Source organism: Tasmannia lanceolata, unplaced genomic scaffold (assembly GCF_043159265.1).
Source record: "Tasmannia lanceolata isolate RefF3 unplaced genomic scaffold, GAP_Taslan_0.1 ptg000002l, whole genome shotgun sequence".
Taxonomy (NCBI): Eukaryota; Viridiplantae; Streptophyta; class Magnoliopsida; order Canellales; family Winteraceae; genus Tasmannia; species Tasmannia lanceolata.
The window spans coordinates 25045256-25059235 of record NW_027518679.1 but is presented as its reverse complement, the minus strand read 5'-3'; the positions used below and the strand labels follow the sequence as shown (position 1 = coordinate 25059235).

Here is a 13980-nt window from a genome sequence, read left to right as displayed (position 1 = left end):
AAAAACTAGAAAATATTCTTGCATGGGCTTGATCTTATCAAACCAAAAGTTCTCAAAGAACTAGAAAGCCTAAAGACTAATTTTCATTCAATAATTCAAAGATTCTTTTTCTCTTTGCCGCCTTGACTCTTTTATCTTTTTTGAAAATTGCCAAATATATTCATACCAGCAAAATTACAATGGGGACCAGTAGTCCCACCAGATTTACATAGAATGAATTGCCCAGGAGCATTCTCCATTACCCCAATAGCCTCAATTGAATCGAACCAGCAAAACGTGCCATACTTGTAGGGCCCAGCAAGTTAAGGTCGTGACCTGCCACGTCACACTGATTTCTCCACCACGGTCCAACTGGCTAATTCGATTTTCCAAAATTCCACTCGAATGCCCAGAGCTATTGTGCGCCCCTAACTGTGCACAATAGCAAATAACCTACGTCATCATCCGATCTCTGGCGACTTCCACCTCGAACCCCCAACAGACACCAGCGGCTCCCCATTATATCAAATCCTTCCACCATCCTTTAAATTTTGAAACATGTAAAAGAGCACCATCGGACATCGGCGGCTCCCCATTAAAACATATCAAAAATGTCAGGTTTTCTCTTATGACGGATGTCCTTTACCGTCATCGTCTTCCTCTCCGTCGCATCATCGTAAAAGACCACCATCGGACAACGGCGGCTCCCCATTAAAACATATCAAAAATGTCAGGTTTTCTCTTATGACGGATGTCCTTTACCGTCATCGTCTTCCTCTCCGTCGCGTCATCGTCTTCCTCTCCGTCGCGTCATCGTCTTCCTCTCCATCCCCAGAGAGGGTACTGTGGGAGAGGCACTCGATTTCTCAAAAGAAGATCCCTTTTTTCCTTTTCTCAAGCTTTTTTGTTAATGTTTACCGGCTCGATCCTTGTTTTCGATCTTCATTAAAGTCTTTCGGGTGCACACATCATCACCGAGATCGTCACCCATAGCAATGGCGATAAGCTCATCAATCATGCCACCACCCTTATGGAGGGATTCCAAGAGGCCCTTTGCGCTTTTATACTCTGTTTTGATTCTTTCTTGTCTTTGATAACCCCTTTTTTAAACTTGGATCCACCCGCACTTCTTTTTAGAATACCCATGGCCCATTTGGCTTTGGCTTCGAGCCCGGGCAAATTCTCACCATTTCTTTCACGCCATCTTTTCCTTTCCCCAACTGTCACATTTTCATTACTCTTTTCTAAGCTAGCTTTTTGAATTTGAAATTTAAAATTCGAAAACACTTCACATTGGGCCGTTTGAGCTTTCGAGGACATGATCTTTTGTCGTTTACTAACGTCGTCCATCCCAACATCCGCCAAGGTGCAATTGACCGATAGACCCTTCGTGGGATCCACCAAAGCATCTTCTCGGCGAGGAACCGCCGTTTCTGTCGAAAACGGCACTCCTCTCCCTTGAGCCTCCTCCATCGGCAATGGATACGGATTTTGAATCTCCAAACCAATCATAAAAAAAAGAATCCATAACTCGTAGTCGTAAAAAGGGTATTGACAATTTCCATTTTGATGTATGGATTTTTGCCGAAGCATAGCTCATGCACCGCCCGTTGTTTTCCCTCATTCGGATCTCCAGCACAGATCAAAGGCACCTTCCCAGAGCTTCTACAGTGGATGTTGCCCACACATGAAAGGGGATTCCATAAAAATTTAGCGAAAAGACCTCCGCTCCTAGTTGATAATCAGGATCCCACCTTTTAAGGGATAAAACATGTATATCACAAGCTTTATCCCCCATAGCAAGAACCTTTTGAGCTAGATCCTCACGGTCAAACATGAACAATACTTCATTTCTTGCAAGAAAGCATTGCCTGTGCAGGGACGGGATGCCCCAGTGCTTTCTTGCCCAAATCCAGAGCTCCTCAATATTCCTTTCCTTCTCCGTAAACTTTCATATCAAGCAAAGCCTTAAAAGATTCCGCCTTTCATCTATTTCTTTCCCCGAAATTGATAAAAGCGGAAGCCCGCCCTCCGAACTGGTCAAAATCTCACCTGAGTCAGGCCAGCCTCCCTCTGTTGTTCTCACATCTTTATTGATTCTTGCTTGATTCGCCCCTGATTTCACGGCCACGTTGGGTTTCATCTTCAGGCTAGCATTCGCACACCAGCGACATTTTCTCCTCCAGCAAAAATTATAGTAACCACAGGTAGGGCAGCTCCAGTCCTTTCGTCCGTTCCACCCCTGCTTCCATCGCTCACTCGCATCAAAGAACTTGTTCTTCGAGCATGTGTCCCTGTGATCTGGAAGCTTGCCGGCAGAGCTCAACGGCACGGAAAATATGTCCTTGTCTTTTCTGTTTAATCCCTTGGAAGTTGAAGGAGATGATTTTTCAAGGTGTTTGTCTAGGGCAGCATTGATCCGCTTTCAATCGATAGGACCGATCTCTGGCTTCGAACCTCTTCCTCCTAGATCTCTGTACATATTCCCCTCTCCACCCGAGAAAACCCCCAACTTAGAAGCCGACCCACCTACAGCCTCCATTCGCTCCAACGGCTTCCATCCCTTTTTTGTAGGTGGTTCCATCTTCTTCAACAGTCCAACCGGCCTCTGTGCAGAGAGCTTTCAAGACCTCGTTGTTATCGCAGTGCTTTGGAAGCTTGTAGTTCCCGTACATTCTCAGGCCTGCGTAGATCTTAGCCGTACATTCTCAGGCCTGGATAATCATCCACAATCCACGCATATAGATCCCCTCCCTGGTTTTAAAACCCCGTTGCCGCCTTGACTCTTGATCATGGCCTTTGCCTTTTTTAACAAAATCCCATCATTTCAAAAAAAAAAATCAATAATTCAAAGAAGTCCCTCACAATACTTTGATAATATCTATTTATTAGAAAAAGAAACCCTAAAAGCTAACTTGAGAGCTAAGAAATTAATCTCAGTCGTCCATCTAAAGAAACCTAAATAAAAGTTAAACACTTGACAAAAATAACCCTAAAATAGAAATCACATCATAGACATGTAACACATCCATAAATCGCACATAACTTCCTCAAAGCAAATCCAAATCGCGGGGGCTTTTGAGTTCTTTGAGAACTTTTGGGTTGCTGGGATTACCCCCTGCAGGAGCAATTTTCAGTTTCGCTATGAGAAACTCGACTTCAACGGAATCGAAGTGAATATCATCCCCCTCGACGGTGATTGAAGTATTGTATTCCTTACGTTGGTGATCGAAGTGCCCCTTTTCTTCCTTATTTTATCTATTTTGCCTATGTTGCTAAGCAACGGGATACCTCCTATTTTTTCAACTACATTAGCCGGTATCAGAGTAGATTCTTTCCTTGATATGAAAAAGTATGGTAGAAACATTTGCATGGATTCGCGATGACTACATAGTAACTTCGATCACTTCAAAGGAATTGTTGAATACGAAGAATGGGAGGTAACGCCAGACTTGATATCATTTTATTATTCCTTAGAGCAGCATATTATAGATTGAGAGTCAGCACCAATATACGACAAATATTCGGATCATGGATATGTAATTGTTGGTAAAAGTTCAGATAATGAGTCATCAACTCTTGATGATGACAAAGTGATCAAAGAATCACTTGAAGCGATGGAACGAATAACCAAAAGAAATTGGATTTAACAGCATATTAGGTGGGCCAATGAAGATTGAAAGGATGGGTGAATGGAAAAAATATTACATCGATTTGGAACGAATAACCAAAAGAAATTGAATTTAACAGCATATTAGGTGGGCCAATGGAGATTGAAGGATGGGTGAATGGAAAAAATATTACATCGATTTCTTCATCAATTTATATTGGTACATTTTTATTTGATTCTACATTGAAGCTTACAATGGATATTATGAATTCAAGCCTCTTTGAGATCAAGATAGATTATCTTTTCGTCTTGGAGGTTATGTAGCAGGGTTCGATCCTTGAGAGTTTCAGTTGATGAATATTCTTTGATACTTTAAAACTCGAGGATGGGTGCTTTAAAACCATGAGAGAATGAGGTTGGCGAAAACCACCAAGAACGTGAGAACCAAGTCCCTTGTTCTTCAAGTTTTATTTTCAGCATCTTATTTGTAGCCTACTTTTTAGGCATTAAATCTAGTTCATTTGGCTTGATTTTGGTATATAAGAAAAGTTTTTCAATTACCTATCTAATGAGCCCAAGATCACATGATTTAGGCGTGATTTGAAGAAGTTACGGGCGATTTACGGACATGGCACATGTCTATGACAGGACTTCTATTTTAGGATTTTTTTGTCAAGTTTTTTACTTCTATTTAGGTTACTTCATATGGACAACTAAGAGTAAGTGCTTAGATCTTAAGTGAGCTTTTAGGGTTTTCCTTTTTCTTATAAATAGATGTTATCGTAGCATTGTAACTGACTTCTTGGAATTATTAAATGAAAATTGGCCTTTAGGCTTTTGACTTCTTTGAGAACTTTTGTGTTGCTAGGATTAGTCCTTGCGGGAGTATTTATTTTCCAATTTCGCTCTGAGAAACTTGACTTCAATTGGATCGTAAATATTATCCCCTTCGACGGTTATCGAAGTATTGTATTCCCTACGATGGTGATCAAAGGGCCCATTTTCTTTATTTTATCTATTTGCCTCCATTGCTAGGCAATGAGGTACCTCCAATTTTTCACCCGCATCATTATTTGGTGAGAAGCACTCTAGACTTGGCTTCATTGAGGATCCAATGTGAGTTACTCTAGAAAGATGGTCTTAAACAAAGGGTGCCCTTAGGCAATTGAGTTTGGTGATAAAACATAGGGGGTGAGTGAAGTTTAGGCATGAGGCCTCGAAGGCATCTCCCCATTGGGCAAATGGTAATGGCGGTTCACTCAAACTTTCAAATCTCTGAGCATGCTTAAGTCTTTTAATATGGAAATTGGGGTCAGCTCCTTCAAATAGGGGTGCAACTCAAGTCGGGTTAGGTTGGGTTGAGGCCAACCCGAGGAACCCATTTTTCATACCGAAACCGACTTGAACACGAGTTCCAACCCAATGAGGTTCAACCCGACCCGACCCGGGGAACCCATTTTTCCAACCCGAACCCGACCCCACCCGACTTTTTAAGCTTACTTAAATAAAAAATTGATAAAAAAAAATGTCGGGTTTCACTCGGGTCGGGTTGCCCAACCCCCCAACCTGAACCCGAACTCAACACGGGTTGGGAAAACTCAACCCGAACCAGAACCCAAAGGAGGTGTTGGGAAGCAGAGGACTAATTTATCTCGAATAGCGTTGAAATCCTATTTGAAGAATTTAATCAAAACTAGTAACAACCGAAATTTATGGGGCTTATTAGTCGCAAATTTATTGCTTTCACTTAAAAAGAAGTTTTTTTATGAAATGAGTCTGTCTAATCTAACTCTAGACAGTGTATTTCATTAAAAGAGTTATGGGGGTATTTTTGGCACTTCATAAAAATCTGTGGGGACTTTAATTTTCGAATTTTGGTGGGACCCTACAATTTAGCCGTGCAAACCATATTCTTTCATAACCAACCCTCTTGATTTTGATTTAAAATTTGATATTTGCACCCCAAGTTTTAATTAAAGTGGGTGTGGCAAGATTGCCCAAGCAAGATTATTACACTAGGCATTTGTGTAAGGGGCATTCTTGGAATACAAAGTTAAGTTGAGAAATAACTTTTTTATTCTTGGAGGCCTCAAAAAGTTTGCCGTAATTCAATCCCTTAAAATTATCAAATCAAATCTCAGCCGAAATTCTTAGGCCTCTAATATTGGGCAAATATTTCTAAATCCCAAAATTTATGGGACGTCCCTCTTTTTCTCCTAATTTATTGCCGCCCACTCCAATGTGGAGTGGGAACGGCAGTTAAATTTCCCATTTGGGCGTCCCATGTGGCCCCTAGTTATATATATATATATATATATATATATTTAGATAATTATATTTCTTTTGCAAAGGTTTACAAAAAAAAAAATAGATTAGAAGATCTAATTTTATAAAGAAGGAAAGCTAATAAGAGGAATTAAAGGAAGATGGTAAAAGTGGAGAATTACAAATCTCTACAAACAATATTGGGCATGTATATTTTCCCAAGTTGGGGACGTGTGCACTTATGCCTTCCCATACTCCCTTAAAATATTGTGTGGGCCACCTTCTAAATTTCAATCAAAGATTTTTTTTCATATAAACCTTTTAATCTTATTGGTGGGTCAATTAGAAATAAAGTAAAGAAAATAGGAAGTTGAAGCAAATAAGGGGTTGCTTGGGGAGGAATCCAATTGTTAAATTTAGAAAGTTTTCCTCTCACTCTCTCTCCCTCTTGAAAATATATTTACGTATTTTTGCCTCTTTTTCTCTGCCCCAAAAGCAAAATTCGTAAGAGAGAGGTGTTCGGCCATTAAAAGAAAAAACGAGGAGAAGAGAGGTTCAATTTGATTTTCGGCTTCAAGTAAGTGCTCAATTAATTAATTATTTCTTTTCTTTCGTAAAGTATTATTTTGTTTTCATACCACACTTATTAGATAGGTATAAGCAAAAGATTTTAACTATCAAGATTGTACTTTGTCAATGTAAAATAAGTTCGTAAATTCTTAATTAATCGATATTTTTATGCCAAACAAAATTTTATTTAACTGATATCTTCTTATAGCTATGCTTCCAACTGAAACTTTAGTACCTTATGTAAATCAAGTGATTTTATATAATAAGTTAGTACGATATCTATATAAACATGCTTGTAGTGTGAGATTTTATTTTTTTATCCGTTTCGTCAACAATATATTAACTTTGAAATTTCTGCGTGGCAGTATTATTGTGTAGAAAATAGGTACATAGGAACGTTAAATTATTCATGTCAATATCATACGATGAACTTTATCATTTTCTCTAGGATACTGAATGTTATCTGGTGCAAATTTTTTTTAAGAAAATCTTGTATTATATATATATATATATAAAAACAGGTAGATGTCCACTAATAAGAAATTTTTAAATCAGTGCTTTCATATTAAGTTAAGGAAATTTCTTATATTTTAGTTCAATCAATGTTTTCGTAGAAGGTAAAATTTAAATAAAACAAAAGTAGATTTTTCTATCGCGATGTTTTTAATATCAAATTATTTTGATATCTATGATCAATATATAAGTAGTAAGGGGCTGGTAATCAATGGTTAATTTAAACCCCTTAGATATAAGTAATCACTTATTCAAATAAATTGGGAGTACTAGAGTAAAGAGAACTAGGTGTAATTAGGAGGTGTACCCTACCTTAGGATGAGATTTAACGTTTAAAGTTAATGAAAAGCTTAGTTGTGTGTGTGATTCCATGATCCCAGGATTTGTGCTTATCTGATTCTAGTTAAAAGCGGCTTCGAATTTCCCCGAATTTCCCAAGTTCTGACGACAAGGCAAGTTTTGGTTACTCGCTTAATAATGTCATTATTGTTGATGTGGTTTTATCATTCTATTTTCCTTAATAATGAAATGAATAATTTAGCATGTGTAATTAGAGTAGATTGTTCTAAGCATGTTATTCTAATTTCAATTAAATAATGCCTGGAATTGGATAATGATTAGAAAATTGAGATGTGGATTGTAAAAGAAAGGTTTTATTGAAAAACAATTGTACACATTTAGGATTGGGAATAATGGGAGGGAGGACTAAGGAGAACCCTTAGATCCAACCTTGGGCGATAAGCCAAAAGCCAACCAGTCCGAGGGCGTACGATAACTAGTGGGCGATGCATCTGGGAGGAGCCTTTGAGGTGAACCGATCGAAATCCTAAAGTGGATCACTCTCCTTTAGGGAACGGAGGATCCTTGATGGTCAATGATCACCGGCCAGGCTAGAAAGCCACCGCAGTACATGAGGAGAAAATCAGTGGGGACTGCCGCATGATCATTGGGGAAAATGAGAGATCATTTAAATTTTCACACACGCATTGCATTTTACAATTAATTGTTTTAGTTGTAAGTTGATAATAAGACTGCTACAATTCATGTTTTATTACTGTTCCATTGTTGTAGAAAATATTGTGGGGAAATGCATGTCGCTTAATTTCATTATTCTGAGAATTCCTTTAGTTGCTTCTAACCCACATATCCTACAGGAATTGTAGGTGAAGAGGAGGGAGCTTTTGCTAATGAAGACATTTGACGAGACCAATGCGGGCATTGGGGTGCTAGAGTCATAGAGTGCGGATTGACATGATGGTCACTTCCGTGGTTTTGGTTTAGTTGGATTTAGGATTTATTATTTTGGTCATTCAGACTTTGGGTTTATTCAAGTTAGTGGGTCACAAATTTGGAGACAACTATTATTATTATTATTAGTTGTTCATGAGAATAATGATAATGGAAAGGTTTTAATATATTTAGTTTTAATTAATCGCTACCGCTATTTGTTATCTGTTCTTTTAAAAAAATAATAATAATATCCGTAGTTTTGGTAGCGATCTCAGGCAACGGAAGTTAGGTCGTTACAAAACTTGAGGCCTAGTACCAAGCAAGGCACTTTGGTCCCGTTTGAGTAGGATACATGATGCAAAGATGCAATTCAAGTGATCCACTTTCCAACCACTTCAACAACTGGTTTGAATCCAAGGCTTAGGGAGAATATTTCAAACTTTCCAGTTTCCACAGATCTCAAATAGTTTAATATAAGTAGAGTTCTTTAATGAGATTTTCATTCAAAATTTGCAAGAAGAGTTGCTAGGATGTTGACTTCTGAGCCATGGAACGTGATGATGCGGAATGTGTTAAGGTCTCAATCATGGGCTCAAACCCATCAATGCCTTCTGACAAGATATAAGGCTTAGAGTTGCCGCCGTATCCTCTAGCCCTTATGAGGCTAGTTATAGGTGTTAGAAATGAGATTAGGGTTAGAAGAAAGGAAGTAGAAGAGGAGTGAAGGATGGAAAGTCTCCACTAGGGAGCTCCTCATGAACATAATGTATATATAGGCCCAAATAGGGCAAGTGAGTACAAAGACTACAATACCCTCTATACTAGAGGTAATGACTAAACTACCCTACAACATGTTATTCAACACTCCCCCTCAAGCTGGAGTGTATATACTAGGGAACTCCAGCTTGGTACAAAGGAGATTACAAAAAACAACTAAAAATAACAAAAAAATACAATAAGCTCATACACACATCCAGCTTGGTATAACACTCCTTAAGATGGTATGGTGAATACATAAGGAAAGCATAACAAGAGATAACGACCACCATGAGAGTACGGTCGTTGAGATCAGCGGCCACCAAAAAGTAACAACTCCTCCTGAAGTAGCACTACGGCGAGAGCGATCAAAGAGGGCCTCTCCCTGAATGAGAGCACGACGAACATATCCGCATATCGAGGGCAATGGAGGCGCCATGGCAAGAACAGCTACAATTCAGCAAGCAAAAGAGGCACACCAAAGGTGTGCACAACGAACATTGGCGAAGCAGCACAACGCCAAGTGAAGAGGATTACAACTGATGGGGAAACCATCGAAGACAAGGTCGACGGAGAAACTGTTGCCTGGAGAGAAGGGATAGAGAGAAAGAGGATAACCAAGCAACGATGGGGAAACCATCATCTGGAGACTAGGTCGACGGCATGAACATCGTCACCTGAAAAGATAAGAAGATTGGAAGAGGATAACCAACCAACGATGGGGAACCCATCGTCTGGTGACAACGTCGACGGCATGAACATCGTCGCCTGAAGATAAGAAGAGGAAGATAACCAACCAACGATGGGGACATCATCGCCTAGAGACAAGGTCGACGGCATGAACATCGTCGCCTGAAAAGAGCATACCAACGATGGGGAAACCATCGCCCGGAAAGGAGAGGTCGACGGGAAAAGACAGTTGCCTGTAAGAGAGCCGACCAACAATGGATATGGAAGCCATCGCCCGGAAAAGGAGGAAGAAGATAACATGAAGGGATAAGGCAAAAAACCGAACAACACGAAGAGACATGAAAACAAGACAACTCCCTCAAGAAGACAAAGACAACACAAACAACACTCTCCCTCGAGAAAAGACAACAAAGTGGACAACACTCCTAAGAAAAGACACAAAGAACTAAATGAAAACACTCCCCCTCAAGTTGAAGGTCAAATGCAACGAAAATAAGACAAATAAGGCACTATACCACTCTCGGACATTTGATCAAACACTTGGTGTGCGCCGTTGAGAAGAAGACAAAGGAAAGATGACAAACAAGGCACCACACCTCTCTTAGACATTTTATCAAATACTTGGTGCGCGCCTTGAAGAACTACATAAAAGACATAGAAGGTAATAGAAAGAAAGAGATGATAAGAAGACGACAACAAGACAAGCACAAGAGAACAACAAGAAACAATACAAGACAACATTCCCCCTCAAGTTGAGGCCAAAGGCCTTCAACTTGAAACAAAAAGAACACTTTCAAGGCACAAAATCCCTTTGAGACATTTCATCAAACACTTGGGGTGCACCTTGAAGATGAGATGAGAAAGACAAAGACCATAGGCCAAAAAAGCTATAGAGAAGAGAAAATAAAGAGAGCTTTGGAGTGGAGGATAACCCAAAATGGGTTTACACAAGTAATACAAACATGATTTTTATTTTGTTTTGAGATATACGATAGAGGGAAAATGGGTTAAAAACAAAATGGGTTTGACGAAATGAAAGAGAAAGAGTGAGATTTCTAGGGTATAGAAATGGTTTTTTTGTTTTTTTTTTCATTTGGGTATTGTAGCAGGTACTGTAACGATTTACTGTAGCGGTACTGTAGCGGTACTGTAGCAGTTACTGTAGCGGCTTACTGTAGCAGGGATGGAGGGGTTAGGGGAAAGGGAAGAGGGGCAGTGGGAGGAGGAGGGATGGACACGAGCGAGGAGAAGAATTGAGAGAGAAACTATAGAGAGATAAAGAGAGGAAAACGAGATACGAAAGAGATAAGTGAAAGGGATGATGGCATGGAGGGAGATACTCTTCTTCTTTCCTTCTTGAAGGATCAGTCCATTGGCTCTGATACCATGTTAGAAATGAGATTAGGGTTAGAAGAGAGGAAGAAGAAGAGGAGTGAAGGATGGAGAGTCTCCACTAGGGAGATCCTCATGAATATGATGTATATATAGGCCCAAATAGGGCAAGTGAGTACAAAGACTACAATACCCTCTATACTAGAGGTAATGACTAAACTATCCTACAACATGTTATTCAACAATAAGGAACAAGATTTTGGAAGGTGATAGAGAATAAGATTTTTGCAGGTGATCAGCTTGAAGATGATCATATTGCATTGGGGCTGCATGTTTTTTTGGAACATGGAAGATGAGAGACTATTCGTCTATTACATAAACGCCGAAATGAGAGAGCTGTGATACGGTGTTTCTTTTGTATCTAATGATTGCATTGATCTTCATTCTGATAACTATTTGGTCCCTTGAACGTGTGGCTTCAACCAATGAAATAAGCAGAGTAGGTTCATTTGAACTTGAAGAGTCTCCCTTCCCAATATTTTAAGAGGATATTTAGGGGGCATTGAAGGTGTATTTTGGAAAAAAAATGGGTGAGTTTATTCTTGAATTATATGGGCCTTCAAGGACCGCTGAATATTCCGCGGTGGAGGTCTCAGCACTATTGGTAGGTTCCAATCTTGTTTGAAGAAACCTAGGTGGGCCTCTATGGGTATAATGGGGGACCCGTACAATTGGTTGGGCAATGAGGTGGAGTGCTGGCCATGGAGTTTCTCTCATATGATTAACAAAATTTTCGAGATATTCAAGGAGGTAGATGTTCTCTTATTCCATATCTCGAGGGAGGCTAGTGATGTGATTGATTTCCTTGAGAAGTCGTTTTCTTTACCAAAAAAAAAAATTTAGGTGGATAAGAATGCCAATGTTTTTCCAGGTTCTGATCTCACTATTGTGGTAAAAGGCACCACTGTGGAGCAAATGTAGAGGATCACACATCACAAGTTCTTCAAAGGACCTATTTTAAAAAAAAATTATTCTTCAAAGGAACTATATTGGTTTAATAAACCTATATTAAATCAGCATTTGTGTAAACCTCAACAGGCAAAGAGTATATAGATATATCCTACTAGGGGGTGGCACAAACTGAATTTTGATGGAAGCAACAAGTCAGCAAGAGACAAACAAGATTTGGGGGCTTCTTTCTCAATGATGAGACACAACCAACATAACTATTTGGCTAGGATGCTAGATGTTATAGAAGCAAAGCTCTTACCACTATGGATCAGGTTCAAAATCCATACAGAGGTTCTTGAGACACTTCCGTGGATAAAGGATTGTACACATAATCCCGAGCATGCCAGGAATACTCATCATTGTTGAAACTTTTCCAAATTCCAAGAGATCATGAACATTCTGTTCATACTATGTATGAAGGATCCCATGTTTCTAGTTTTCTAATACAAGAAAACAGTACGTGCTATGCACAAACACTATTCATATGTAAAATGCGTGCTTTTATGACTAAATTTTTATTAGGCCAAAATTTTTACTAGGCCAAATAGTGCTACAACATAAATATTTAAGGTATTTAATAGGTATAAAGAAACCACCATCTATAAGGTGTACAATAGCCATATAGAAATTTACATGTATAGCAAGGCATTTAATATTCAAAAGAAACTTCACATGTAATAGGTTTTAAATAACCATGGGGACCACCTAAGCTTGCCCATTAAATATAGTATAACAATATACATTCCCTTAGTTTTATTGTTTGCGATGTAAGAAAGTGAATATCTATAGAAATACATTCCCTTAATTTTATTGTTTGCGATGTAAGATAGAGAATATCTATAGAAAATTTATATTTATCAGGTTTAATTAACCTCTTTTTTGTAATATAAAGTATTTATACATATTAAGATTTACATTTATAGGGTTTTAAAGAAGCTAGAGGCTTGAGTGTATGATAGCCCAAGCTTTCCTTTTACTATATACAGTATAACTTGAATGTTAGACTCATCATTTCAAATAACTTGGGCGCTTGTGCACATGACAGCTCAAGCTTTCCTGTTTTTATCTATTTCCATTGGTAATAAAGATTTTAGGGTTGCGCATGTCAACCACAGTTTTCTAGTTATATATAGTATGGATATGTACTTCTAGCCTTCTAGGTTCTTGTTTGAGTTTTACATTTTGAGTTGTAAATTTTCTTACATCAAATAATTTTTATCTTAACTGTGAAACTGTAATACGGCACACCGTAGCTGCTGATTAAGTAGAACTACCAATTTCTATTAGGAGAGCAACAAAATAAAGTTTTCAAATTATTCATAAGTTCATGGATTGGCTCAAAAAAACTGCCAATTTCTATTAGGAGAGCAACAGAATAAAGCTTTCAAATTATTCATTAGTTTATGGATTGGCTCAATAAGGAAGTTTTAAACCATATTAAATGCTCACTTACAGATGCAAAGAACTCATTGTTTTTGCTCCTCTTTGAAGAGTTATCTCATATGTCCGGTCACAGAGATCTTGAAGAAACAATTCCAACGCTTTAGCTGCAGAAACATAGTCCAACGAACTTTTTTTAGAAATTTTTTTTTCCAATGAAAATTACAAATCATCATATATTCTTCTATCAGAAGTTGCTAGCAACACGGGCCTTCTAATTGGCATGAAAATCACAAGAAAATGTACACCCACTCACATACTAAAAGAGGCACTGCCATAGCGATCTTCCCCACATCCTCATCTGCTTGCATAATCTTTTTAATTCGAGACTGCCAAATATATATGTTATGTCAGATAACATGCCAAAAAGTAAAAGTATACCGACCAACGGACACATAAATGCATATGTTTAACAAGAAAGCACAGATAACAGGTAAAATACATACGTAACTCACGATCCCTCCATGCCTGAAAGCATCACATGACTACAAATGTATATAGGAGCAAAAAGGATCCATCAGAAAAAAAATTGACAGGGAAACCCTAGTGCAAGCACACTACAAAACTACCCTGACCTTAAATGT

At 38.6% G+C, this 13980-nt stretch overlaps 1 protein-coding gene across 1 annotated transcript in view; it reads right to left on the bottom strand.

Annotated features, from left to right (window-relative positions):
• LOC143892804 (uncharacterized) overlaps positions 1-13980 on the bottom strand; it is a 57765-nt gene that overhangs the window by 30666 nt on the left and 13119 nt on the right. Inside the window, exons 2-3 of the mRNA XM_077397713.1 lie at positions 13653-13725; positions 13410-13503 (exon numbers count right to left, since the gene is read on the bottom strand). Of these exons, the coding sequence (XP_077253828.1) occupies positions 13410-13503; positions 13653-13725 (167 nt within the window). The remainder of the gene's footprint in view (positions 1-13409; positions 13504-13652; positions 13726-13980) is intronic.